Raw genomic sequence first — 24,020 nt, 5'->3', positions numbered from 1 at the left:
TAGCGGTACATTTCCCGCGCCTGTAGCCTCGTTACCGAGGCTGAGGTTCGGCTCACGGAATCAGGGCATGTGCTACAGGCATCCTCGGTAGATTCCCGCTGGACACCCAAAGCCGCGTCCACGCGGAGGGATTTTACTGGTTGCGATGGACGGCGATACATCCAATGTCTAAACTGCGGCGCCAAGGTGGCAACTTATCCTCTTTAAAGTTACTTTTTTGTTTTCTTTGACTTTAAAGCATCTGAATATGGAATCATTCCTGGGGACATAGGAGCCTTATATTTCTCTGTAACATGTCATGTGCGTACCTTCCTATATGATGTGCTTATTTAATTGCTAAAGGCTTTTCAGTTGCAAGATAAATTTCAAAAAATGATTAAACTTTTTATCATAATCATACCAAATTTGAAGGATTTGGTATTTTTTAAAATTCTTTGTCAATTATAGAATAAAAAATTAAACCAAGAAAAAATGAACAGAAATTATATAAAAATTTTAAAAAAATAATGAGGCATACTATTTGGGAACATGTATTCGTAAACATATGATATCCAGCCACTTATCAGCTTCAAAATTTTGAAATCATCCACCACACATTGATTTGTGAATTTCTCATGTAGGGCAAAATTTCAAATTCTAAGGCATGTATCGGAATAAGGATTACAATAATATATTATTATTATTATTATTATTATGTGTGCATGCTTATTTTTTATTCTTTTATAGTTTGAATTAAAATTAATTTCTATGTAATTTGATATAATTTATTGAACTAAAATTTTTTAAATAAAAAAATACAAAATAAATATGTTCAGTGCATGGCACATTGTGAAAGCAGTAACCAAAATTGTGGTAGCATAAGCAATACTCTAGTTAATTTGTTGAAGAATATGTTTACCAAAATTATTTAAATAATATTTTATTTTTAATAAATAGAAAAAATATCTTTGTTAAATACATGTACCTGATTTGAAAAAGTATCCTTCTATTTTGAAAATCATAAAGAGGCCATTCTACAAATTGAAGTTGTAGTAAAGGACATATATTCTTCTCTTTTGTTCGTTTAACAAATACTCAAAATTAAACAAACAGATAATATATATATATATATATATATATATATATATATATTTGTTATAAATCATTAAATAAGTTCACAATTGTAGTTGAAACGTGCACGCATAGAAAGATTGTTTGTTAAGAATAATAATAATAAAATCCCACTATTTTTTCCCTCAAATTTCAATGCATTTACTTTATACATATATATGTAATTTTATTTGGTTTAAAAACATAATGATTATTCTTTCCAACAGTGTATGAACATTTTACATTTCTTTTCATATTCATTGTCAAATTAAGGGTATAATAGTTCCGACGTTTTTTAATACTTTGTTGAAACTTGAGTCCCTCAATCATGAGACAACTGGTTAGATATCTATTAGTTAAAATTCAATTCGAGTTTTTAGTAATAGTTGTGGTTGAAACAGAAAGAATTGAGACTAAAAAAAACCCACAAATATATTTTTGGTATTTAAATCACACATTTTGTTTTTAGCAATGTATATGCTTGTATATATATATATATATATATATACACACACACACACACACAAACAAATGTGGATGTGTTTTCATTATTTATTATTTCAATTTCTTTTCCAAAAAGATAACTACGAATTTATTCAGATATATGAAACATGCCTCCCGAATACATTCCCTTTATTTCTGTCTAGACAATGGTATAAAAAAACACTTGATTCTAAATGTCAAACTATCTCAAAATATTGAATCCCCAAGTCGTGTTTCAATGTTTCCTACCAACTACCTTTAAATATCTTACAACATGCAATACAATACCGAACAAAAGAGTGGATGCTGAGTTGATAATATCGTACGAATAGCATATAATACCATACAAAATATACATTGTACTTACATACGTCAATTTACACCACTAATCGATAACCGTTGATGCCCCATTGCACCCCCCTTGACATTGGCAACCCTCAGATGTTTATACCCTGTATCATGTAGTCTGTTGGCCATAGTATTGGTGAGGTATCCAAAGGGAAGCTATGGGAAGAAGCGAACCATGGACAGGAAACCCTAAAACCCTACGAGGCCGTAGCTGTCTGGGGTTTTGGTGTCGAAGCCGTGAAGGCAGTTGGGGAGAGGGGATCTTAGAAGCTGGAGCGGTGCGAGAAAATGCTCTAAACCTCCTGACAGGGGTTTAACGAAAAAAAAATCTTTTACAGGAAGTGTAGAATTGGGCGCAATGGCAGCTTTAGCGAAGAGATTGTCGCGATCGGGTGTGTCTCGCTTGCTCGTATCCTCCAGCAGTGCTTCTTCCGGGGCTTGTCGAGTGCAGGGTTTGGATGAATCAGGGAATGCTGTCAATTGTGCCGTGGTTTCCTCGCCATTTTCTTCCAGTGCGGTGGAGCGGGCTTCCTCAGATTTGAAGCCAAAGCCGGAGTTGATGCAAATAGTCGTGAATCTTTGTGAAAGAGGTGTTAGTCGTAATAGTATCTCTAGTGCTGCGCGATGGGTAGAGGGAACCTCAGGATTTGCGGCTCCAGCTGGTCAATTGTCTACTTTGGGAGTCAGGAGATTTTCAGCTGTGGCATCCGTGGGAGGAGGCGACGGCCTTAATAAAATCGGAGGTGAAGGTGGAATTAGTGTTGGGGAAGATAGTCAGTTGGAAGATGTTTCGTCGTTGTTTTCCTCTGCTTCTAGTCTGGTGGATGTCACTGGCGATGATGTCCTGAAGTACATCAATTTCAGGTAAAATGAAGCATTATATATTGCATTTCATTTTACGTAGGCACTTGTTCTGGAACTCTGCTGACTTGTTGGACTAAGATCCTAAGTCTCCGGATATACGTGTGCAGTCGATGTGCAACCAATGAGACGCAAGGGAAATCTTGGATGAATTTAATGCCCCTTAGTCTCGAATTGTGAAAACTATGTGGATCCTGCTAACTGTCTGAGTCCCTTCAGCTTAGTCTCCTCCCTTTGATGACCTTGAATCGGTCCTTCTTAATATTGCCCCAATGCGCTGTAGACCTGGGATGTACCTGTATAGCAATGTTTTAGGTGATTGTGTTCATTTGGTGAAGTTTTAGATACCGATTTTCGCTTTTCATCGCAGTAAGCGGTGCATATTCGTTGACGTTCTTTCAAATGACCAGGAGATGGACAAGGACATTACACATGCTACCTAACCTTGTTTTGTTCTCATGTTTTCAGTGAAGAAGACCTGTCGAAGTATTTTGGAGAGGGTTTACCCGGAGGTTTAGTTAAGGAATTTGAAGCTACAAAAGCAAATTCTTTGATGATACGTCCAAACGTGTTACAATTATGCAATTTTTTGGAGAGACACGCCACAGGAAAGGATTGTTTCCAGCTACTTGCTGAGGATGCAGATGGTAAGTATCACAGTAGTCCATCTTAGCATGTCTTGGATTATGTGTTTCAAGTTCTAGGACGTCCATGGCTGGTGCCTGCTTCTGTGGCTTAGTTTGTAGGGATTGACTTGATTAAATCAGTAAGATGTCCATCATATGACTGATTGAGGAACATATGCCGGGCAGCTACAAAGCCCAGGAAACATATTTTATTAGACGGACCAACAGGAAGTGGGAAGAGTGTTGCCTTGGCAATGCTTGTGCAATGGGCTCGTGCTCGAGGATGGCTTGTATTCTACATTCCCAGTGGGAAGGGGTGGACCCACGGAAGTCTGTACTATAGGAATGAAGAAACAGGCCTTGTAGAGACTCCGCAGACGGCTCAGATGGCTTTGGAGGTATGCTGGAGTACCATCAATAGCTTCTTCTGTAAGACTTGACTTTTCTGCTGGTTGTAAAACTTGGCGTGTGCTACTGGTAATTGATAAGAAGCTGAAGTTTGCCGGAACCTAATTTGGAACTGTTACTGCTGCAAGCTCTGTAATACTGTTTCTGTCTCGTACATTATGGGTACATTATGGAAGATCCATCGTGCTTTGATCTCATTGTTTCAAGGAAATAATACAGAAGTAAGATTGAAAGAAAGAATAAACATCAAGTGTGTGTGTGTGTGTGTGTGTGTTTGTGTTTCTTTTTCTTTTCTTGATATAGGCGGAGGTGCAGAAGTGTGTGGTTTTCATATATATGAGCTTTATTGATGTAGGGATTTCTCAAGAGCCACTCAGAACTTTTGGATACTTTGCCATGCAACATTTCCGACCCAGTACCTCTTGGAGAAGGAGCTGGAGTGCCTCGCGTCCGGGGTCCGCAGGAATTTACTTTACCTGAAGGAGCAACATTGAAACAATTGGTGGAAAAAGGACTATCAATGTCTCATGCAGGAGTAGGCGCTGTCGTCAGGCTGCGGAAAGAACTCTCTCTTGTTAAAGATGTCCCTGTTTTAATTGCAATTGACGATGTAAGTAATTCTTGTCTAGCTCTAAGTATTGCACGTCATAAAGATCTGTCGTCAATCTCAGTGCATGTATCACTTGTTTTGTTCATTTTCTTGTCAACGGTATCCTCTTTTTTGGACCGTCCTTTTTCTATTTATTTCTCTGAAATTGAAAAAGCCGGTGTGGTTCGGAGAGGCAGTGAAGTAATTGACTCGTACAAATATGTCGAACTCAACTCCTTCAGCCAGGAATTGATGGCTTCCTTTTGTTATTTGGTTCTTCAGTACAACAGTTGGTTTGTCTTCAGCGAATATGGAGTGAAAGCCAAGAAACCCATACACGCCCATCAACTTGAAATGGTACATTTCCATGCTACTTGTAGATACTTCGCATGTTAATTGCTTACTAGACCAATGCGGGCGAACATTGTTTATGTTGATAAGTTAATAGATTGATATTTCAAATTTGTTGAATCATGCCCGATTACACCGTCCCATTTATTGCTGTGACAGGTTCGTGCTTTTCGACCAATGAAAGGATCAAAGGAAATGATGGTTACAGCATTTTCTCATTCAAACGCTGTGGGAAAGCTTCCCTTACAGTTACCGGATATTCCCAAAGGGGCCCGGTACAACTTTGCTCGATACAGCCCTGTTGAGGCCAATTCTGCTCTTCAGTACTACCACAGGTTTGTATTACACCCATGTTGTTTGCGTACTCCTGGTTTGCCCTTGGGGTTCTGATAGGGGTTCACGAAATTGGGACATTTTACATAAACTTTTGGAGTGCGTGTAAATTCTTTTGTTGAACCTGGCACTTAGTTTATCTGTTCAATTTGTTATATGGGTTATGGTTTGACTGATGGTATTGATGCACTGGGGTTGCAGTCGAAAATTAACTGTTGAAGAGCCAGGGGATGCAGAAGTGATCAGGCTTTATTACCTCACAGGTGGAAATGGGAAAGAGATGAGAAATCTTTCTAGATTTTTGTAATGGCCCCTGATAATCCTCACATCTAGGTGGAAAAAGGGCTGAAAAATTTGTAGGTAGAACGCAGGCACATGCCAACATTTTCATCACATCAGTGAGTAGTAGGGATAGATCAAAGTAAAAAAATCCTTTAGTCGTTTGGATATCATCTCATTTTCACGGAACTTACTCCAGATTCATTTCAAATGATATTTGGTTCTGGTGATGAAATTTTCAATTCCCAATGTCCAGTTGTGGGTGTTAGATGTGGCTTTACTGAACACCCACATGCTCACGGATGGAGAAAACGAGCACTCTGTTGGTGTGGACGTCTCCGAAGTCTAATGGATTCTCCGTTACGTTCTTTTTATTGATCCTTATTAAATGTGATAGTTTTACTGTGGTGTATGTGGGTTGGATGTTGCCATGCCTAGTTGCAAGTCAACAGGTTAAAAAAGAAATGTTCTAAAAACGAGTACAACATCAAAGATGAGCCCATTATATCAAAAACATATCTGATTTATGTAGGGAAATGACTACTATGCAGTAGACTTAGCGCTTTCAGATCAGCCACCCTTAGTCTATCGTTCAAATTTCAGTCTACAAGGTAGCCATCCCATTTCCGATAACTTGAGCATTATAGTAATAAAAAAAAATTAAAAAAATCCCTGTGTTTTTATTTTTTAAACAAAATAGAAATGAGGAGGATTCTTGGTGTTTTATGTGATTTTGTCTAAAAACAAAATTACTACTACTGTTTTAGTTGAAGATTCTATTTGACATAAGGCTGACATCAAATCTAACACAAATTTGACCAACCTAATTCCAACCAGTGGTTGGTTACAAAATCAAAAATACTTATTTTCATGGCATTTGATTATGCTTTCAAGCTACACCAAATTCTGTGCTATCTACAGATGATAATGTGTTGATGAGGCAATTGGAATTCAAACATCAGGTTGTAAGTAATCTACCATTTTCAAGTGAGATTTTCACAATCAAATTTTACTGTTTCTGCTCACCTCTAAACTCTAGCTCACATATCTTCTATCTTTCGGTCCTGCTCCAACAACCCCCTTCAAATCTCTCTTTGACATTGGCTTACATAGGCCACAAGAATGGTATTAAAATGTATTGTAACTATATGAGGTTTGGGTGGATGGTCAATTGCTATGATTGCAGCATGGACTATATAGGAGTGATGTAATTCTCAAACAGACTTTCAAACAAAAAGTGAATGTTGTACTACTGCAAGTTGCATGCTAGAGGTTGCAATGAAGTGCTTGGCTACAAGCCCTATGTTGGATTAGTACATGGCCATGATAAGAGTGCATGTTGTAGATCAATGCATGGCAAGAGCACATGTTGTCTTGAACTTGAATTTGACAAAGGTGCATTCTCAAAAGAGGCCGCAAATTGTGTCCTTACTTTGCATTCCATACTTAAGTCAAGGCGCTAAGTAGTTGCAATGTTTTTTGCAGCTTGCAATACTTGTCACTGTGCTTGTAGAGCTTGGTGATGTGACTTCACTTGTGGCTTCATGTGTGGCTTCTTATTCCTGCATCTTGCGGATTTGTTCTTTTGCCATAGCCTCCTACTTTATACCATTATGGATGTGCTTTTCTACCACATTGCATTGGTGAGCTTCTTTTTAAATCCTCATTTTCTCTCCATCCACCAATCTTTTTTATTTTTTATTTTTTTAATTTTTTACTGTTCTTATTAAATTTATATATGTATTTTTTTCTCCCTTTTCAATTCAAGAATTTGCTTCTAAATTTATTGCAAAAATCTCATTCATGCCTCCAAAGTTAGTGTTAGTGATATAAAGAAATCCACTATAAGATCTACATTGCATCTACTTAGGTTGGACCTTTCTATGATGGTGGGTAAAGTTAGGAAAGAGTGTTATAGATTTAAGATTATAGTAGGCAGGATCTAATTTGCCAACCTTTTGTGCTAATTCCTTATTAATCATGTTTTCAATAATAAATAAATAAAAATGGTGGTGGAACTTGGAGCTTGTTCCAAGTTGACTATGATCAAGCAACAAGACAAGTCTATCTTCACCAACCAACCTCATACTGCCACCTTCATTCTCTGTAGAATTTCCAACTATGTTGTTTTCACCTTCTCCAACTTCTTTTGCATATTGTATGTATATTTTTCTTGGGCTAATATTATTGTCTATTATTGTTTTGTCTAGCAAGAAGATTTTGGTAGAGTTGAAACCTTTGATATTATTATTCATTGTCAAAGTATGTCTCAAGCTCAACAACATCCAATGGATAAGAATTTATTTGTGTACATGCTAATTCAGGATTTTAGATATCCAATAATCTTAGTACTCCTTGAAATAGGTCTTAAATGGTCCAAATATATATCTATCTAGAAGTTGTATGATATGGGATATATGTGATGGTAGGATTAGAATCTCTAGTCTTGTATCTTGTATTAATTTTGTCATGTCAATAATAATGTGGCTTGCATATCTATTAAGGATCAAGATAGGTATTTAGATAGGAAAAATGCCACCAAGTCATCCGATACTCTTAATAAAGTGAGAAATCTACGCAAAGAATAAATAATTGATCATCTAAGCCTTGGATTGCATTGCTATGGTTGCACTTGGCTTACATTGCTCTATGTAATTTTGTCAAAAACGTTTTCCTATTAAAAATATGAGATAATATGTTTGATCTTACTATGTTAATGCATATCAACATTAATAGCCATTCTATTTGATTTGGAATGACAAAATGTATCTAATGAGTACATCTTTGAGCTATGAGAAGTGCACCAATTTTTCTTTGTGCTTGTACACCAAACTTGTCATAGTTCATCTTATCTGGAAGATATTTGTGCAAGGTATACAACTTACTTAAATTATCATAAAAGCTCTACACATTTTTTTTTGCATAGTACCTTTGTCCTAAAAGATGTAAGGACTTATACTACCTTCATTGTGAGCTCCGAGTGGTAGTTTTTAAACCACTTCAACCATCCATCATCCAAAATCTTGTTTTTGAACAAAGTACATTGAGTCCTAGCTATTTCAAAAACCTTCATTTTCAAAGCTATAGGAGTTGGATCTATGCTCCTATTGCACATAGTTAGAATGTACTTCACAAGTTCTCTTCCTCTACACCTAGCACTTCTTGGATTATCCTCTTTTTGGATGTTTACACTCTATAACACCACTCTTTCAAAGTTGTGCATGGAATATCATGATTTATTGCTCCTTGCTTGATGCTTGCATCCACCTATTGCTTAGCTAAGGCTGTTCTTATTTGCTGATCACTTTGTAAAGAATTTCTTCTTACCTTGACAATAGTACTCCATTGTTGCCTTAATGGTTGTGGTTGCAATTGCTGCGTGCTAACATGTCATAATGTTGTTTGAGTGCATGTAATGTCTTCTATGTTGGCATTTTTGAAGAGTTACATCTTGCTCTCTATCCTCATCTTCTTTCTATCCACAATTCCAGATGACTTATCTCTTTTCCTGCCTTGATGGCCTCCCTTGCATCCACTAAGAACCACATTGCTTTGATCATGTATGCTAAGACTTCTCCTGTCTCTCCTTACTCTTCTACCAACTTCACCACCCCAAAAAATTCTCTTGGTCTGCAAATGTAAAATCTCAAGAGCTTCATAATTGTCAACTTGAATCTCAACAAGAGAGTTTTATTCACTTTTGCTACTATATTGATCGTATTTGCCACTATTAAAACTAAGTCCTAGTTGCTCACTCCAACTTGACAATTTATTACTTGCTCCTTCTATACTTTTGATAACAACATGCAAACACAAAATGCCACCCTATTCTTGCTCCCATGCTCCTTTACTCATTCTTTGACGAATGCCACATTGCTTTGCAATCAAACTACAAAACTATTGCTTCCCTTATACTTGATCACCAAATACAATACAAACTTGGTCAAAAATTGCACAATTTGCCCCTCCCATACCTTGCAATTGAAATGCTGCTCCTCTAGAATGTAATACAATCACAATTCAAAAATTGCAGAATTAAATACCATATTGCCGCTTCCCTTGTACTTGGGCAGAGTAGAAACAATTACAGGAATTACGTCTTTTGGTATTTGATACCTTGCAATTAACACATGTTCAAAGATAAGTGTAGCCACCCTCCAAATTCTTTGAAAAGTTTTCCTTAGTATGAATCCTATCTGTAGATGCAATGCCGAACACTATTTAATATATTGAAAGTTATAATTTAAAAAGAAGCGAGAATCCTATGGGTGGCAATATCTCTTCATAAACCTCGGAATACAACAAAATACACAACCTCAACTTCTCAGTTGAGAAAAGAATAGTGATGAACTGGAAGAGCAGAACAACTCCACAACAGCACAAGCAACCCTAACCCCTGTTAAATAACTACGTAAACCCCTATGACATATTTGTTACCCCATGTCTGTGCTCAGCATCTAAGAAGTCGAGCAAGCGCTGAGAGCGCTGAGCAACCTCACAGTGAAAGGGAAGCGGGGATCTACGCTTTACGTAAGTAAGGCCCACATTGAGCCAAGACAAAGCATGCAAATCCGAAGCCACAGCTTGCAGAACTCGATGTACTTCCAGAGCTTGCTCCTTGGATTCCACCACCGTCGACTTGAAAGATTTGGACATGGCGACACCAGCAGAGTCTTGGACTGGAGTGCCCAGCCTAGAGGAGGTACCGTAATGGGCCACCAACCCCACGCTCATGGTTGAAGGCCAATCCTCCTTCATGCCTTTTTGGGCGAAGTCATTGATAGTAGAGCTTGTACCTGCAGAAACTGCATACGCGGTGGAAACCGGAAATGCCACTCCGCTGCTCTGGAGTAGCTGTGCCAAAGGGGATTGCTCAGAGTACGGAGTTTCAAGCAGAAGCTCTAGTGAAGAGGAAGATAGGGGTCGGTTCACATGAGAAGGAACCACCAGATACGATGCCCCTGTTAAGGCTAAAGTTTTCACTGCATTTACACCCATGCTCACCACTCCACTTGAGGCGGAGCCGGAGCCTGCTGGCCACGATGGTCCTGATGAAGAGTTTCCCTCAGGAGGTCCTGCACATATAAAATCGTTAAATAAAAATTCAATTATACGCATATTTATTTGAATTTTCTTCTTCACATATATCAAAATAAGCAATTCGCCAAAATGTCACAAGGCGCTAAGTAGCAATCGTAACGGTTTTAAGGAAGAGTGACCAAGAAATTGAAGATGGTGAAGGAACCAAGTTAATAAAGAGCCCTACCATCAGTAGTAGAGACAATCTGAAGGCTCTGATCCACGCGCACAGAAACCAAGCTTATGCTGTGTACCCACTTAAAGCCTCCGCTATTGGGTTCTGTCGCTGCCATCTGATTCGTAGCTTGGTTCTGCAGTCTGTTCATTCCTGAACTCATCTCTGCTCCAGATTTGCTGTAATGAGAAGGCTTTCCGCGTCCACCAAATGAAGAGGACGACGGGCTAGGTGATGTTGGCCCACTACCAGCCAGTCCCAGTCCTCTGTCAGTCATCAACCCAATGTCAGATGAGCTTCCCGTCCCTCCCACGCTGTTGGAAGAATAGCAATCCGGGTGTCGTATCTGTACCGGCCACTTCCGCATTTCATCAGCTCCTGCTAGTATTATGACCCGGTGCCATTCTGCAATTGATTATCGAACACAACAAACTAATCAGATGAATTGGGAAGTATGCACAAGCAGCTAGCACAAATAAAAATCAACTCGATACAAGAAATATCTTCTCAACTCCAAAACAGAAGGTAATAATGCGTCCAACTCCATACCTTGACATTCTCTCACATAGAATCCACCAAGGCGGGTAATATTTAGCCCCCGAGACCTACAGCTGCCTGCTTCTACTGCCAAATTTAACAATTGAAGACCTTGCTGTAGAATCTGATCAAACAACAACCGCAGACAATTCTCTCTTGTGGTATCTATTCCAGTCAAAGGCAGCAATAGTGTATCCAACAGTTCTCCTCTAGCATCGGTCCATACAGACACCAACCAATTCCAATCTTCCGACCAAGTATAACAACAGTAAAGGTCAGCAGCCTGTTGGGCAGCGCTGCTTGCATCACCATCTAATCTTTCAGTAGTTGCAGTGGAATCCACATCAGGTCCACTGCTAGCAGCGGCAGAAGTTCTGTGGCTGCTAACAGCAACAGCATCACGGGTAGCGTCACATGACAAAGTTCTAGCTGGAGCTTGTGCGCCGCTTCTGGCAAGGATGTATGCAGGCTCGTACATATACCTTATTTTTTCTTCAGTTATTTCATTGCTTGCGGTACCTGGTAGCACAAAAATAACATGTTTAACAACCGCAAAAGATTCTTCATTTCCTGCTGGTCCCTATCGTCTCACTATGCAACTTTTCAGCAATAAATACGAGAAACTCGAAAGTATACGAGATCAAAGCGAACATACTGTAAGACTTTTAAATCTTTTGTCACAGTCGGCACTATTTACACAAGAATTCAACGAAGAGCAGAAAAGTGCATCTAGAGCAGGCAAATACCTAGATCTGTCTGGATTGATTGTTTCCAGCTGTTCTCCCACATGTTGTGGTTGTTACTGGAATTCACTGTAGCCATTGTAGGATTCCCACTACTTCGCTGTCCGCTACAATCCTTCCAAAGACCAGGCATGGACGCATTTGATTGAATTCCCGAAGGATTTCCAATATTGCCTCCCTGTCCACGTGAGCCAGCAGCTCCAGCATTCTGCAGACCCTCGGTCCTTTGAGAGCGACGTGGAATACGACGAACTTTATTATACACACCCAATGCAACTTCTTTTAAAACATCTACAGAGGAGGCTTGGGGCCCACTATTCTTGAAAATAGTTTCAGCGGTGACCAACTGTAAAGCAAACCGAGGTATTGAAAATCCTAAAATGTTTGAGGACATGGCATCCTCTCCTGGTGTCGATGGTCCATGACGTTGAGAATCTGCACCTGTTATTCCAGAGCCTAAGCTTGTGCAAGCATCAACCATGATTTGAAGTATCCCAGCAGGGTCCGAAACAGGACACACTACATAAACAACCTGAAAATAAATTACAACAAAAGTTTGCACCGACACACATTAGAGGAGAGCTAGAGAATATCGCTAGATAGCTTCACCTTAACAGTTCAACCAACAATTAGAAGAAGAAATAAATTCAGAAAACTTTATGGAGCTGCAGCAATGAAAACATATCCAACAAGGTCACACTCAGTGGGCAGACAAAGAAAGGCAAAAATGTAGTAGATTCACATGATAAAATTCTCACCGTGCAAGGACCTTGCTCTGGCTCCCTCTGACTTACAGAAGACCCAGATGAGATGGGCAATGCCTTACAAGCTTTCTTGAGAGCCTTCCTATATTCAGCCATATTCCAATTCGCAGTCATATCAGCTACAAAAGCCTTAGCCAAGCTATAATTAGACGCAGTAAAGTATTCCCGACGAGCTGTCGAGTGTGATACACCAGATATATCCACAAGAGAAAAGCCAGACAGCGCCTGTTTGCTAGAACTTGCGATGGAGCCGGATTGCCCAGCAGCTGTACCAACCGGCATATGAGATCCCAGCCGACACACTTCATACACTGCATTCAAAATCAATCCAAACACACAGTGCTTTGTTGTCAAATACATGTAAGTTGAAGTAGAACCTGCTAGAAAGGTAGAAGAAAGTATTGCGGTAAAATACACTTCGAGGAGTTTTGCCTCGAGTGTAATTCAAAACGAGGTCATATTCTGTTGCTATTCTGAACAACAGACTGAACAAACATGATATAAATTGTACACGTTCCAAACAAGTCTTCCCAGAAAAGAAATTCATATAAAAGAACTCATTGTACGTCTAGCAACACTCTTTCCTAAGATGATTAACAGCTTCGTTTTGATACAAATAACCGGGAACACACCTGAGCTGAGTTGCTGGAAAAAATCCGCCGTAGCTGTGACCAGCGGTTCTGAAGCCAAACATATGACATGATAGTTCACCTAGATGAAAAAATAACAAAATAGAAAAAATTGATAATCGTCAGTGATCTTGATTGAATCCAGAATACAGTAATCAGATGACCAAATGAACAAATAGATAAAATAACCCAACTGAACTCGCTCAGGTGTACACACATGTTCAAGTTAAGAAATTTAGATTCCATTTTCAGAGGATGTATAAGATCCATCACCTGCTTGGAAGGTGCATATGGTTCGAGAGGAGCCTTTTCCCAGAGATGGAGTGCACTAGAAGAAGTCTTCAACCAGTCCTCCTGATAGCTGCCACGAAGTACACTTGGAATCTCAACAAAAGGAAAGTGTCGATCTAATAATCAAGTTTATGATGTGCTTCTAAACAACAGAATGATCATTATCAAAACAGCAGAATGACCTCTTCAAAACGTTAGTTGCCAAAACGAAATATAAAACCAAAACCAATGAGTGTAGATGCACAATACAGACATATGCTGTTGCAAACAAGATCTAAGCAGATCTCGAGAAACTCACCCAACAAGCAAGGAAGGTGTGGGAATAGCGAGTATGGAGGACTCGTTGTATCCCAAGGCATCCGCATGACTAAACCCTGAATCATCACTCAGCCCTCTTCTTTGGGAAGGATCAGTCTGATCTGAGAGAGATGACGAATCAACAGCACGACTGCTGCTACTGTTCCGTCTTATATCATCAATGTCAGCTCCTTTCAAAACCCCACCTGACTGAGACGGAGTCATAGATTCCCCGACAACAGTGACAGTGCTGTTCACTTCTGTATTCGTACTCTCTGCACAAAGTCCGCCATCTGAGCCTTGCACACAACCCTTGCACCAGTCAATAAGAGCTAAGGGTCCATCAGCAGCAGTATCTCCAAAAGCATTGGAGATTGCCATCCTCACATCAGACTGGAGAAGGCTTGCTATTGTGGCTGCTGAAATCTCGGCAGATAGTGGGTCGAGTATCTCCATTCCTGACTGATCAAGACACCTCGTAGAAGCCAGCATGCCTCCTCCGCCTGCTTGACTGCAATCTGATCTGCGCTTGCGTTGCTGCCTCTGCACCTCTTGAGCAGCCAGCCAGCCAAATGGTCCATCCTCATATTGCCCATCCAAAGAAACGTCTACTGCTGTAGAGGCTTGCTGTGCCAGCAGAGGAACAGCCTCCAGAATTTCCTGCCATTGACATTGTCTTTCGGCAGATCCCATTACGTCATCCATAGTCGGGTCTATAGGAGAAGTATTCGACACTCCTACGGGCAAATCGACAGCATTTGCATATTTTGAAGAGATGGTGTTCGATGAACGCAAAGGATTTGGAACGCCTACAGGACGCCATACACCAACCTGTGCAACTCGGCTTCCACCATCTTGCATGTCATCATCTGCAAAACCAGCGATTCTCTCTGGCACTTTCTTCTGCCGCTCTTGGTGAGGCTTACCAAGGCCACTTGTCGACTGAGCTAAGGTGTCGGATTGTACCTATTGGAAGTCCACAGATAAGAAATCAGTGGTGATCATCCCAAAAGACGACATCTCTACTAATAATTGAAAGAAAGCAATGCAATTGTTCAATTCACGATAATAATCATAGCGACAATAAACCCGGTAATGCCGATCCCAGCTCCATCAGATCGATCGCAACGGTCTCAAAAAATGATATACCCTCGCAGATATACCGAACTCAGCTTCAAGGCATAAATTTTGAAAAGGTAAGCATTCGATGGGGTATGGAGAAGGACAAGTCAGAATCATGATGGTAAGCATTGTACCTGAGTAATCTCTGATCCACTATCTTTGGACGGCAACGGAGAGTATCTGGCTGCCTCATTTCCTGGACTTGCTGCACCTGAGTTCCCTGAATTAGATGACGAAGAATCTTGGGCGCGGCATATCATTACCTGCAGTAGAGCACACTCCAACTCGGTTGCTAATACAGCAACTGAGGATCGAGTTGGTGATTTTTTACCGTCTTTATGTTTCAATGAGGATGGAGAATGAGCAGCAAGAGAATTTCCTGGGATCTGTGTCCCATTACCACCACCACCACTGATATCCGCTGGCTGCTTATTAGATAGCAGAGTCATACCTGCAGCCCTATCTGGACCCTTGTCATCAGTAGTAGGCAACTTGCCGTTCACATGCTTGGATCCATGTGAGCCTGTGACAACAATGTAGTCAGCGGTTAACTCTTTCTTCTTTTTGGAATCGCCAAAATCATTAGGAGACTTGGTACTTCCTTGCTCGTCCTTCCCTACATCCTTTCGTTCAATCGAAGGATAAGAAACTGGCGTTGCTGAATACTGATAGGTTTCCTTCTGAACAGACTCGACAGCTTTTCTTTTAGACGCTGGTACATATGGATCCCTGCAGAGAAAATTGGCTCATCGATAAGTACAAGTGAAAAATGCAAGTATAGTAGACTCTAGTCCAAATACAATAGTCCAAACCAGCCCATACACTTTCACAACTTATGATCACACTATACAGAAACACAACAGAATCACAACCAAGTTAAAGGTACATGCAACCAAACGCATAAGATAAACTACGATTATAGCGTCACCATTACTAAAATTTAAATAAATTTTAGTTTTAAGTAATCACTAGCAAAGAACAGGTAGGAACCATAACCAAGCTAACCTTAAAGTAGACACTCCTACGTCTGGCACGCCAGTCATGTCAACAGGCTCAAATCCGGAAGCAAAACAAAGCATGGCTTCAGACTTCAATCGTAGATTAAGCTCAAGTGGTTGTTGTGTGGGAGATGGAGGTACGCCGATGGGAGCTTGAGAAACTTCCATTGATGTAATTGGCTTCATTTCACTTAGAAGGTCCCCAGTACTTTGATCCTTTCCTAACATAGGAAAATCAAGAATCGGAAGTACCAGTGGATCTGATGCATCCAAAGGTGCGGTACCCGGAGTCTGACTGACTTCTCCATAATCAGGCAGGGTAAACATCAATGCTTGTGATTCTGCTGTGTCGGGGGGCTGTAAAACCAATAGTGTGATCATCAGATAGATTGAGATCACATTACTGAATCAAGAGCATGTTTGGATTTCACTACTTCAGCGCTCAGTCATAAAATCTTTTCAGCAAGATATAACGACATCAAAAGCAATTGACACCATGTAACTCTCAACACTTCAGACCGATGCATAACATCTACTGTGAGTTTGAGTAGTGTACTTACCTCGCCAAATCCAAGTCCATCGTCCTCAAAGAAGTCTCCGAAGTCTCCAAACTCAGCTAGAATGTCCGCATCACTTTGTATATCCATGCCTAAGCCCATCCCGAAAGTGTCATTATTGTCCCACTGATCCCAAGGATTCCCTGACTGACTTCCACCTCCCCTAGGAGTTCCAGCTCCCATAATACCACCCCCAAATCCACTTGACTCTCCCAAAAATCCTGCTCCCTTCTTATCATTACTTGGCCCATCTACAAGTTCTAGAACGTCATTTCCAATGCTATTTGAGCGTTTCAGAGCCTTAGAAGGGAAATCAAAGGCAGCCGTTGGTTTCACTTGACGTCCTCTTTTTGTGCCCTGCATTTCCAACTAGAGGTCTTTCAGTTCTTTTGCTACGTCAAAACTCTCCTAATTGACCTCTGATTAATTCTACGTCCCTACATAGGACTATCTAAGCCATTAAGATAATAGAGAGCTTGCGTAGCTCAAAAAAAACCTGAAAGTTTTGGTTCAACCATAATCACTCTGAATATCCTTTATTTCTAAATACTATCTACAAAAGTACACATCCGAATATCCAGCTACTGGTGTCTCGTAGTCTAACCTGAGAATAACCAAGTGAATTTTTCATATCACTGGTATCCATATCCAACCCCTGCAATGACGTGGAAGGACCGTGTTTTGAGGCTAGTACTCCAGCTGCCTTACTGCCTAAAGAATCTCCATCAGCTTCTATTTCTCCTAGCCCTGCATAAAATTACATCGTCAGGTTAATTACTCGCAAAATTAAATATTGTAGACCAGAATTTGAAAATCATACTGAATAAAAAAAGGTCAGTGCCAATAACAGTTAAATTGCTTCAGGAAAAATGTGTAGAAATTTGCAAGATGTTACGCAAGCAAGATTAAGTTCAATGACAAGTGAAATAGAAGAAAAGTGATAGATTTGTTGATGCAAAAAAGAACAAACAAAAACAAGAAGATTCACAGCAACGGTGTTCGAACAACACTTCTGACGCCATCTGTCTTATCAATGTCAAATTAGAGTTCCATCTCGACGTATGTGGCTCAGAATATCCTACCATCTCCGTCAGCATCGCTTGAGCTGGAAGTGCCACTACTGCCTTGGCTGCTACTGCTGGTGCTTCCCCCACTGCTGTTGCTGCTAGTGCCAGGCCCACTGCTGTGACCAGGAACCGAACCATTGGCGCCAAATTCAGTGATAGTTGACTTCTCTCGACTTTCGCCACCATCGAGCCCATTCTTGCTGCAAAAATGAACATAGAAACAACTTTCAAAGAAATGTCATCGCATCGACAGCCTAAACATGCTAACCGCTGATGAAAGAAAGAATCTAACGCTGGGCACAGAGTTGCACACAATAAAGGAGATCGCAAACCTGTTTAAAGGTGGAACTTGCTCATTCATCCCATCTTCCAGCCAAGTTGCGCCGGCCCAATCTTGAAACCAACATCTGTGTATATACATCAACTGTCAGAGAGTGAACCAAAATAAAACAGAACCCAAGTCAGTAAAGTTCAAGTAAGATGCAAACCTTCGGATGAACGGGTGAGTGGGCACTTCTGACCGCATAGGAGCAAGAACTGCGTCCAATGGGTAAATTAAGACATGTCCGCCGTCTGCTGAATTAAAAGCTTTTCCATGTGACTTGGTCTCTGAGGCCTGTTCATACGGTCGAAAAAGAAAAATAAGCCCACTCCTGTAAATTTATGCAAAAGTGCAGGGTGCTAATGGAAAAAAGTCAACAAAATAAACGTCTGTCTGAGCTCAAGTAGAGGAGCTTATCACAAATACTCACTTCAGGGGCTGAAGACCTAGTAGCTCTTGTGCTGCCCGATAGTTGATCCAGTAATACTTCTGCGTAACACATTTGCACTGGTGTCGTGCCAGTTGCTGAAGTAGATCCTACCACATGGAACGGGAGGGATGATGCATCATATGCCTGTATCTTGCTGCAACAGTGACAGCAGGGGGCAAGGTATAGTACTCTAATCAGCATGAGTGGAAATGTACGCAGGTATCACGCCAGCCATTCCAGTATCTGCAGTCCTCCCCAGTATAATACGGGGTTACATCTATGTAGCTGGTATTGTCCAGAAGCATGATGCGCCGGACGGTCAGAAGGTTTGGCAATTGAAGAGTTGACATGAACTGCAATGAAGAACTGCTAGTGATTTCCAAGGACTGTCTTTTTAGGCTCGATATTGCAATGGAACGATTATCGAGCTTTAAATTTAAAAATCCGTTAAAATAAGGGAAGACACCCGAACTAAACTTGATGGGAAGACTAAATCGTACGCAGGAAAGTAGCAATTCGAACACAAAATAAAGATGAAAATTCAAAGTATCAAAGTATTACCTTTTGTACAATTGTGTCACCAGGTCATCGGGTGAGCACCCAGTGAGAAGACCAGATAACCCGTTTGGGGCTACAATAACTGAAAAGGTAAAAACAACTCAATCAAAAAATAACCACCAGATTACAGACTAAATTATCATTCAAAAACCTATTTCAACACTTACAACCACAAAAAAAAAAAAAAAAAAATGATACTCTAACCAAATAGCTACACAGAGGAGGGTTTAAAATCAGTATTGATATTGATATAATTTTATTAAAAAGAAAAATAATATACCTGCAAGACTGTTATCGCACATGCCCAAGTTGGATCTCTGCTGAGCAAGTGCTGCTTGCAAATCACTAATTGCAAGCTGCCGAACTCTCCTGCGATGTAATGCACAAACAAGATATCAGTCCTGCAGCAACATACCCACATTTGCAAGCACGTGGACTAAAGTAATTGCACCCCAAAAGATGCTCAGTCTAATCCCCATCCGTCAAATAACTAATCCATTTGTTGCATCCACTACAGTAGAAAAAGATTCAAAGCTCTAAACGCTTAAGCCTGTCATAGCCTCACAAAAACTTCTAGCTTAATCAAGAGTGCCTCACAAGGTTCTCTACGCACTTTCGGCGCACAAATACATGCACAAAGATGGCGTCGTTGCTTGCTGTAAATACTAGCTCGCAGCTGAAAAGTGATTTCCTGAAACAGAAAAGAACAGCCATATGCAAGAAGTGATCAGTACTCTTTACCAGGTTTAGACACAAGATCTTTATTTTCTTGAATTCTCTAGCATTATTTTTCGTGTAACTGAGTCAATTTGATTTCGAAAATAGGGACTTAACCATAACAAGCAATCTGAAGAAAATATTCCATGATCGAATACATACCATAAACTAGAATCCTACCACAGCTAAAATGATAGGGTCAGAACATGGACTAATTAACGTGAACCGGTGATTCCGTTTATGTTCTTCAATGTGCAATAGATCGAGATACTAGAGAGATAGGATTTGCAAGTAGTGTGAAATTACAATAAAGAACGTTACCAGCTAAATTACTTACAGAACACATACTAAACTGTCTACATAAAAAATGGTTTTAGGACTGACTACGGTCCAAAGAAACCCTAAGTGCCAAATCCGTGGTCTTACCTCAAATTCAGTTCGCTGGAACTTTGTCGCAAGCATTTGACAAAGACATCTCCAAAACGAACATAAGATACAGTTTGAAATCCTCTGCAGCAAGTGAAGCATTTCCTAATTAGCTTTAAAACACAGGTTTTCAAGACCAAGTGATACATACGCAACATGACATGAGCTTCTAAGTGATATACTTCAAATATTCTTGTCAAGTAAAGGTTGACAGGGCTTACTTCTCAATTCGATTTCGTAATGCCTGATCCAAGGCAAAACCAACCTCAGTACATTCCCCAGGCGCACGCCAAAGTCCAGATCCAACCACTGTGTTAATCAAACAGGAACATCATCATGAATATTAGTCTAGTCCGAAGATCATTAATTGATTACACTTTAAACAAACGTAGGCGTCTCCAACTGACCTTTAAGACCTGCAACTGCAGCATGAACCCTTGGGTTGAGACCGTCGTGTCGCCCTGGTAAAAACAGCCAAAGTTTAACTTTGCTATCTGCACAGCAACAAGGTCTCCAATCAGTACCAACATGAACAATTCGCAAATATACACCGTAATTTATAGCATGCTATCCAAAACAAATAATTATCAAGCTTACTCGGTACATATATCCTGAGTATACAATGAGAAACGAACTTTACCTGACAGAGTCCAGCTGCTCAAAGTTCCCGCCTCTTGGAGCCACATATGTGCCCTTATCACCTGCATTGCAGCCACATCCTGCTGCGATCTCTCCTCCCTGACAACAAACGCAGCCGAGATGTAACCAAAGTCATTCAAGGCACCGAGAGAAATTTACACTCGCGAAGCAGAGAGGCCACCCACACCCTCTGGTGCACGACTGTACCTCAATGACTGAATTGTAACCATGAGATTCCCAAATCCAAAATATAATTCACGACCTTTAGCACACAACCGCTACGGCAGGGGAGACATACGAACCCGATGGAAATTTTCGGGGAGAGACTCTCTCCCTCTGCAATGAGTTGAAACCATGACACCTGCTGTAGTCCTCCCTGCATGAGAAGACGTTTGGAAGAATATTATGACATGAAACGAAGAAAAGAAATACAAAAAGAAACACATGAAATTGCCTTCACCATGCCTAAGGTTTTTGTTCGATAAAGTCGTACGTTTTGAGCTGTCCTTTGCAACTATGCCTTCCACTTTTCACTTTTAATTTTCATTGAAACTATGGATCTCATTCTGCTTTTGCTTGAGTATGTCAAGACAAGAACCCATTTTACAGGCGTCCCAGGTGTACACTACCTACAGTCTCAATATTTGATTAGTTACTTTGAAATAAAGCAAAATTAGAACGAAAACAGCCGACTTCAGGAATCATAGACAAAGACTAGTTGCCTGTAAACAACAAATAATATTTTTCGCTCAGAAACATCTTTCACGTCGAAGAAAATCCTATTTATTCCTTGACCTCCTCAAACAATGGAATAATATATCAATCTGGTAATAATAAATTATTATTAAAAATTCTAATGTATGGGTTTGGGTTAAAAACAGACAATAGGAAAACGTTGTAATACGCACAAAGACCCACTTCCTAAAATAAAATAAATTGTACTTCCACTGCCCCATACGAGAATTTCACGTAATTTTATTTATTTAAACACAAAATTCAAATAGCTTATTTCATTTCTAGACTTCCTAATAACAAGAATGGCTGCTTCGAGGTCATAAGCCACTGTTTCCCAAGGTCAAGTTTTGAAGACTTTTCGCTCTCTCTCTCCTCTCTCTCTCGGTCGCTCACCCTTCCGCACCAAACAGAGCCGATCCTTGCCGAATACAGAATCAATAGTAACTAGAAACTCAGATACAAAACTCAGCTTCCAATCGAGTGCACGATGGCCTCAATTTTCCGCCGCTACAGTAACACCCACTCCAAGGAGACACTCCGGAAGGGGGGCCTCTCAAGATATGTTCAAAATCGTCCAAAATCCGAAGGAAATCCAACACAAGGGAGAGCAACTAGCGGATGCGCAATCTCACAATGCGGAAGACATTGGTAAACATGGTTGCAGCTCCGGGCTCGAAGCCCAGCTGCCGACCTCAGTCCCAAGCCACGGCGTCAGCCTAGCTCGCGCCCCACCGCCTGCACAACATCTAAAACCCCCACGACCCTACCCTACGCAGTTGGTCACATCCACTCCTCTCGCCGCCTGTGCACAGACAGTGCCAACGCCCTCACCAACACCCCCTGCGCCTCAAATCCTCCCCGCCATACTTCGCCAAAACCCCTGCATCCCTCCCCCTGCCTCCCCCGCTCCCGCAAAAACCCAGCCCTCTCTCTCTCTCTCTCTCTCTCTTCCCTCCCCTCCCCTTCCCTTGCCCTTTCCCTCGCCCTGTTTCCCTCTACCCTGCCCTTCCTTTCTCCCTCCCTCTGACGCTCTCTCTCTCTCACACACACACACTCTCTCTCTCCCTTCCCTTCCCGCTCCCTTCCGACGAAAAGGCGATGCAGTGAAGCACACAGAAGAACCAGACCAGACCAGAGCAGCACGGCAAAAAAGGGGAAATGCGCGTGTGAGAGAGACACCCGGAGCCGAGCCGAGCCGAGCCGACGCCCTCCCCTGGCTTGCTACGACTCGGTCAAGGCCCCGTTAGGGCATCGCCACACTCCCCGCCCTGCTTCCTATCACCGTGCCTCCCAGCACAGTCATCCCCTTCCCTCTCGCCACCTTCTTCTCGACTCTCTTGGCTACGGGACCTTTCTCGGTCGTCATGGACACGTTGAGTGGGGGTGTCTATAACCGTGCCGCCGGAGGTGGAGGTCGTTCCGCTGCGTGGGGTTTGGAGGTGCCGCGAAAGTTGGCGGGGTTTCTAATTTTGTGTCTGCTGACGTGTTCAAATCTCTTTGCGTCTTGGATTTTGTTTTCCTGTTTTTAACTCGCGTAACGATTTTTCACCCTTGCCTAACGTAAATTAAACACAATGAATTCTTCCCTTATTTCTTCTATAAAAATACATATTAAGACCTTATCCTATAAATATCACCTACATTATAAAATATATTTGCTTATATATATATATATATATATATATATATATATTGTTGTAGAAATCACAAAGAACTAAAATAAACTTTATGCATTTATTTGAGCATGTTATTGTGTATTGATGCTCAACTACTGTTCCTAGATTTGATCCATTTTTTTCTTTGTTAGTTTAATTGTATTACTATGCAAAATTAGTTGTTATATATTTCTTTATGTATTATTCCTAGTTGAATACTTGCAATCTTTGTAAACATTGTAGAATGAAATCAGTTCACTTATCATTGTATACTCAATCATTGTTACTATTTCATCATCTTTATTTTTTTCTTTTTTCTTTTTTTAAGTATAGACCAAAAAAATTTAAGTGTTAATATGTAAAGTTGGCAACAATTTATGTTAATATAAGTGTGAATATATATATAGAGGAACATTAAATTGATCCACTTAAAATTTGAATCAACCTACCTTATTCCCATGATTCAATCTTTGTTACTACAACAACAAAAATGAATCCAAGTTTCTTATTGGAAGGAAGGGAATTAAGTTGTTTATATATTTATTTATATTTTTGCATTGCTTCACAGGGACTTGGAGTTTGAAGGACTCCCAAGTATCCAATTCTAGGACACACACACTATTTGGGCACATCCTCTCCCAATATCATCTACTTCTTCCACTCTCCCTCCCTCATGCCATAAAACATGGTCACTACAGATTTGCTAAGAAATCAAGGCACAATCAAAAAAATAAGTCCACAAGATTTTTCTACTCTCAAACCAAAGAAATAATCACAAAAATTGAATCATAGAAATAAGGTGAATCAATCTAAGATTTATGTGGATTGATCTAATATTATCCTCTCCTCTCTCTATCTATTTATATATCACATGCATGCAAATTTATCATGCCATTCCAATATTTCTTACTT

The 24,020-nt window shown here is 40.5% G+C and overlaps 2 protein-coding genes across 7 annotated transcripts; one reads left to right on the top strand and one right to left on the bottom strand.

Annotated features, from left to right (window-relative positions):
• Window positions 1–2,061: 2,061 nt before the first annotated feature.
• Window positions 2,062–5,741, top strand: LOC112288153 (uncharacterized). The gene is made up of 7 exons (XM_024532038.3): window positions 2,062–2,784; window positions 3,250–3,428; window positions 3,594–3,805; window positions 4,171–4,425; window positions 4,687–4,761; window positions 4,915–5,090; window positions 5,290–5,741. The coding sequence occupies exons 1-7, from the start codon at window positions 2,279–2,281 to the stop codon at window positions 5,393–5,395; spliced, it is 1,509 nt and encodes a 502-aa protein (XP_024387806.1). The 5' UTR covers window positions 2,062–2,278; the 3' UTR covers window positions 5,396–5,741.
• A 3,710-nt stretch (window positions 5,742–9,451) lies between these two features.
• Window positions 9,452–22,335, bottom strand: LOC112288321 (mediator of RNA polymerase II transcription subunit 13). Of its 6 annotated transcripts, none has more exons than XM_024532418.3 (25): window positions 22,086–22,335; window positions 21,021–21,094; window positions 20,720–20,817; window positions 20,487–20,573; window positions 20,301–20,388; window positions 20,080–20,163; window positions 19,550–19,627; window positions 19,217–19,305; window positions 18,940–19,018; window positions 18,379–18,532; window positions 18,115–18,242; window positions 17,959–18,033; window positions 17,642–17,826; window positions 17,164–17,306; window positions 16,563–16,916; window positions 16,010–16,359; window positions 15,139–15,733; window positions 13,884–14,848; window positions 13,568–13,655; window positions 13,298–13,376; window positions 12,660–12,976; window positions 11,905–12,433; window positions 11,171–11,677; window positions 10,634–11,026; window positions 9,452–10,442 (listed from the first exon to the last, which is right to left on the bottom strand). In XM_024532418.3, the coding sequence occupies exons 1-25, from the start codon at window positions 22,107–22,109 to the stop codon at window positions 9,787–9,789; spliced, it is 6,219 nt and encodes a 2,072-aa protein (XP_024388186.1). In that variant the 5' UTR covers window positions 22,110–22,335; the 3' UTR covers window positions 9,452–9,786. The 6 variants fall into 6 exon arrangements, with proteins under 6 accessions (XP_024388186.1, XP_024388185.1, XP_090110521.1 ...); XM_024532417.3 differs by having other exon boundaries at window positions 16,563–16,928; window positions 22,086–22,256; XM_090254395.1 differs by lacking the exon at window positions 22,086–22,335 and adding an exon at window positions 21,212–21,281 and having other exon boundaries at window positions 16,563–16,928.
• Window positions 22,336–24,020: the final 1,685 nt, after the last annotated feature.

This window comes from Physcomitrium patens, chromosome 11 (assembly GCF_059467195.1).
Source record: "Physcomitrium patens ecotype Gransden chromosome 11, ASM5946719v1, whole genome shotgun sequence".
Taxonomy (NCBI): domain Eukaryota; kingdom Viridiplantae; phylum Streptophyta; class Bryopsida; order Funariales; family Funariaceae; genus Physcomitrium; species Physcomitrium patens.
This window is presented reverse-complemented; position numbering and strand designations above follow the sequence as displayed.